The sequence below is a fragment of the Sporothrix brasiliensis genome (assembly GCF_000820605.1).
Source record: "Sporothrix brasiliensis 5110 chromosome Unknown Cont15, whole genome shotgun sequence".
In the NCBI taxonomy this organism is placed as follows: domain Eukaryota; kingdom Fungi; phylum Ascomycota; class Sordariomycetes; order Ophiostomatales; family Ophiostomataceae; genus Sporothrix; species Sporothrix brasiliensis.
The window spans coordinates 1,174,245-1,179,451 of record NW_024467134.1 but is presented as its reverse complement, the minus strand read 5'-3'; the positions used below and the strand labels follow the sequence as shown (position 1 = coordinate 1,179,451).

General features: G+C 51.0%; 1 protein-coding gene across 1 annotated transcript; it reads left to right on the top strand.

Annotated features, from left to right (window-relative positions):
- Positions 1-1,448: 1,448 nt before the first annotated feature.
- Positions 1,449-2,606, top strand: SPBR_06011 (uncharacterized protein; the record flags this gene model as incomplete). The annotated part of the gene is made up of 1 exon (XM_040764273.1): positions 1,449-2,606. The coding sequence occupies one exon, from the start codon at positions 1,449-1,451 to the stop codon at positions 2,604-2,606; it is 1,158 nt and encodes a 385-aa protein (XP_040622131.1).
- Positions 2,607-5,207: the final 2,601 nt, after the last annotated feature.

Sequence of the window (5,207 nt, the reverse complement as noted above, 5' to 3'; positions counted from 1 at the left end):
ACGCAAATGACATCGAAAATATTCAAACCAACGGGAAGGGGCGAGAACGGCATGCACGACCGCGGCGACAACAGTGGTGAGGAAGGCGCGGCGCAGCCACAGACAGACGGCAAGAAGCAGTTGTAGTAAATAATGCAAAGTAAACAATTGATAAAATAAAAACTCCCATCCACGGCAAACGACAAGGCCGTTAAAAGCGCCCGCCAACCCCAGCGTCTCCCCTGCATTCCCTGCACTCTGCCCTCCTGCATCGCTACATCGCTCCGACGTACATACATCGCACCCTCCGGACTGTTCTATTTTTCGCTTCATGCATCGGCGGCAGCGGCAGCCCTGGCACAGACTGCCCCTGCCCTGGCATGGCCTTACCGAAAAGCCTATGTAGTCATGTTGAATGTACTCCGTAAAGTCGTCGCAGTTCGCACCTTCCTTCCATACTCACACGCTCACACACCCCTCCTTCCTCCACACCCCCCCTTGCCTTCGCCCTCTGCCCCACTGCAGAACCGCTCCTGCCCTGCAGCGACGGACCCATTGTCCCTCCTCCGACCCTCTTTTGCGCTCACCACTGCACGTCTTCTATTCTTCCTTTTTTCTTCTTTTTTTGTTTTCTTTTTACCGTCTCTCCCCCTCCCCCGGTGGCATGTCCCGCACCGCTGGCCCTACTGACCGGCGGATTCCCCCAGCCAGATGGCTGACTGCCAGACTACCAGACTGCCAGATAACCCGGGACAGCCCAGAAAGCAGAGGGCTGTGATTTTTGTATATCTCTCCCCACCACCCTCTTCGTCTTCTTTTCGCCCGTCTTCCTTTTACGAGATTCCCACCCTCCTTCTTCCTCTTCCTCTTCACGAGTTCTTCGTCCAACCTTTCCCCCCATCCCCTCTCCCCCTTCTATTCATCCAGTCGTGGCGTCGTCTTAGTTCTCCATTCCGCTCTCTCTTCGCGATATTTCTCTCGATTTTATGCATCTCATCTATTCATCTCTTTTTCTCTTGTCCTCTCCTTCGTCACTTCATCATAGCCCTCCTCCTCACTGAGAACCGCCCGACTGCTCTCTTTTTTGCCTTCATCCGCCTTTATTGCTTCTGCCTGGAAGCTCCTTTTTCTTCTTTTTCTTCTTTTTCTTCTTTTCTTTTGTTTTATATATTCCATTCTTTGCCCTTCCGGTCTTCGCTCCGGCCTTCGTCAACGCACCCCTGCTGTTCCTGTTCCCAGACCTGTGGTCTGCCGCCCGTCAACAACAGTCTGACATCTATCACGCCTCCTCCTTCTGCGTCCCGTTGATACATTCTCACAATCTGATATATACCTTGCCTTCCTCCCGAGTTTGCTCGTTCTGATCGACAACCGGATAGCTGCCTCTCGTGTCTGTCTTTGCCACTCGCCTTGCAACAGACACATCTCTTGTTGTTTACATTCACAGCCAGCTCACATTCGTTCACATCATGCCTCCGCAATTGTTACCGGCGTCCGCCGCCGCCTTTGCTCCCCGTGCCTCTTCTGTCAACGTCGTCCTGGGCTCCAAAGTCGAGCCATGGCTGACCCAGAACCTCAAGCGCATCAACAGGGTCAAGCGCCCACTCAACAGTGTAGCCCAGCACCAGCGCTGCCTCACCGAGACTCTTTCGTCGGAAAACGCCATCTGGACATTGACCTCGCTCATGGTGCCCAAGGCCCCTGAGGCCGAGCTGCGCCAGGACCCCAACCCCCTCGTCGAAGCCCTCTTCAACTACCAGCTCATCACTGTCGAAGCCTACATTGTCCACGTCGACATGGTCCTGCGCAACGAGGTCGCCTTCAAGCTCACACCGGACTCCATTGAGGCCCTGATCGAGTACCACAAGGACATCCACACCGTCGACAACAAGGCCAACACCTTTGACTGGCCCGAAAAGGAGCAGCAAGCCAAGAAGATGCACAACGACTTTGTCCAGGCCATCAACAAGTACGTCTACCGCACCCACGTTACCGCCCTCGAGGGCCTCGAGGAGGACGGCGCCGGCGAGCTGCTGTGTGGCAAGAGCGACGAGGTCAAGACCAACATCCTGGCCCTCTTTAAGACCCTCACGCCGCCACCGCCCAAGCCCGTCGAGGTCTTCCGCCAGCCGCCCCTTCTTCCCAGCAACGCCGGCTCTGCCAATCTGAGCAGCTTGTGGACACAACCGTCGCTGTCCCCCCATCCTGCCAACGCCATGGCTGCCGCCATCGCTGCCACTGCTGCTGCTATCACATCAACTCTGCCTGCCCCCGTCGAAGCTTGGCGCGTGCTTCCGTCCAGCCCCAACATCTCGGCCACCTCGGTCGAGTCGACCAACACCATCTGGGCCAACATGAGCATGCAAGAGATGCAGCACGACATGCCGCACGATATGCAGCACCAGCACCAGCACCAGCACCAGCAACACATCTCGCCCTCACCGCCATTGCACTACAGCCAGGCCTACTCAACCGCGCCCCTCTACTACGCGTCGCCCCTTGTCACTGAGCCCATGCCCCAGCTGACGCTCCCCAGCATGCTAACACCACAGCAATGTGGTGTCAGTGTTGGGTACGGCGGCTTCGGCTGGGATAGGTATCAAGAGTACACTGCCGCCATGATCTGACAACCAGCAGCCGTCACTGGAACAATCTCAAATACCGGGTTTCCAATGGTGCCAATGGCGCCACCGACAACTACCACAATGGCGCCCACGACGACTGCTCCCTCTCCTTATTCATCATAGGATTGGATGCGAGCAAGGTGGACCACTGTTTCGTCTTTGGTGTCCGCCTCGTTTCCTCAAGTCAACAAAAAAACAGTCGAAAAGCTTCCGAAAAAAGAAACATTTCTTATGTATCTTTACTTCTTCCCTCTTTATCTTTTCCTTATTGGGGTTGTTTCAGGGACGGCGTTGACGAGTCTGGGGCCTTTGTTTTTTTTTTTGTTATTTTCATTTTCACTTCGAACCCGCATTGAAAATAAAAAAACAAAACAGGGTTACGTGGCGTGGCGTCAACGGCATCGCGGCTTTGCTTTTTCCATTTTCTCTCTCGATTTCTTCGATCTGGCATCTCGAAAGCGGCGACGCGATCTTCACTACAGCGCAGCAAAAAGATTACACTGCAGCGGACACACTTTGCATCTTCAATTCCGGCATAAAATTCGGCAGGCACGTTTGCCTCTTACACTCGGTTTCAATTTTTTTCATCAAGGCACATATATCAGCATTCATCTTCGGCATTTTCATTGTTTTAGCACAGGAGCGATCGGGTCCGGCACTTGCACATACCATTCACCACTCTGGGAACTTAATCTTTTTCGAATTTTTTGAATTTGCAACAGCGTAGCGAGCGATTTCCTTTTTTTTCTTTTTATCATATCCCCCATTTTCCTTTTGTGTTTTACCTTTCTTTTCCATTTCCATGGGGTCACAGGGAAGGGGTGAAAGACTTTCTCACTATCAGCACGATCCGCAAGGTCGGTCACACAGCTTATTGTTTTCTGTCTTGTTTCCCTATCTTTCTTATATTTTCCTATTTTTCACAGCTATTTCCTTTTTCATCTACCCCCTCATCACGGCTGGGCCTTCAGACGGGTACACTATTGCATCTTGGGAAGGGCGAATACAGGCGGAACTTGGTATTTATTAAAGACATATGCAGCAATGCAGTCTGGCAAGACTCCAGACAAGACACATTTCCTGTTTTCCTTCTTATTATTTTTATCCCCTTTTTATTTCTTTTTCCCCTACTTCTTTTGCTAACCCTTCATTTGCCTTGGTCTACGGCGGCACTGGCAATATTTTTTCATCCGAAGATACCCTCCACACGCATGTCGTCTAGTCGAGCTACCGACGGCTGCGTTTCGCTCGCTGCACGGGCTTTCAATTCTTTTTCTTCACCTCCCCTTTCCCTTCTCTTGTTCATATTTCATTTGCAGCCTTGCGGGTCTGGTTATCGTTTTCGGTCCCTTTATCACATTGTTTTCTCGGATTTGTTTGGGTTTGCTTTCATCGGCATTCGAAATGATTTACGACCCTTTTTATGACGAATATACCCCTAATACGAGCATTGACGACAAAAAGAAAGAGGCTGTTTTATCCTTTGATAGGAAGCGGCCTACACAAGAACTACTTGTTTTCGGCAGTAATACTTTCTTTCTTTTTCACGAAAACGCACGCATACGATATATTCGACAGTCAAGCTTGTTTTTGGCGTACGACGACTAGAAACCGGTTTTCTCGACTCTACCAAAACGAATTGCTCTAATACACGCAAAAGGGCCTAAAACAACAAACTTGCAAAGACGACAACACCATTGATACTTTGCATCATTTCGATCCCCGGGACCTAAAGCGGCGCGCCAGGCAACATTGAACAATGGGAAGGACTGAGATCGCCAGACATACTCAACTCGCAACTGGTTTGCATCGAGGCTTTATCTCTCGTCCTCTCCTTTTATTCTATTTACTGCGGCCGTCTTGGTTCATATTCCCACTCTTTTCCTTGAAACAATCAAGGTTCAACGCAACTTGACAATATTAATTTTTGAAGCTCGAAGAGGCTCGCTTCAAAGCACAAAATCAGCAGGATACCAAGCTTTCTCTTCTATGGCCGCCGCAAAATACACTGCAGGACCAGTCGTTTTTTGTTTACGTTGGTCAGTTGGCACAGCTTTCTCTGATTTTGCTACCTGCCCGCCATTGCCAACCGACTCTCCGTCTCTTCTTTCCTTCGACCTCCGACATCGATACTTATCTCTTTGGTATCGAGATCCGAACCAATCTGAGGACTGTGGTAATGATGGTGAACCGGAAAGAACGATTGGATGGGAAGAGTCTGGCAAATTCGCCGACTGTAGCTCACCTCGCTACAAAGGCTTTCTCCCTTGTTGTCTCGCAATCAGTTTTCTGAGCATGGGATAAAGTCGGCCCCTGGAATAGCCATCGTGGGGTAGGAAAGTACAAGCTAGCTGCGAGTGACCGAGAGTCAACAAATGGCTGAGGCTGGCACGGCACAGGAGAGAAATAAAGGACTCGCCGCGCGAGCGCTCCTACTGCCTGGTGATCTCCCTCCCCATCTTGTGGGCTTTCCTCCCTTCTCCTTCTTGCTCCTTTGCCTTTTTCCCCGGCGGCTAGGGCCAACTCGAGGTGCTGGACATATATGTTTCTACTCTATCTTTTCTTTTGTCAACCTTGTGTCTCCTTTGTCTCTTTCCACCTCTT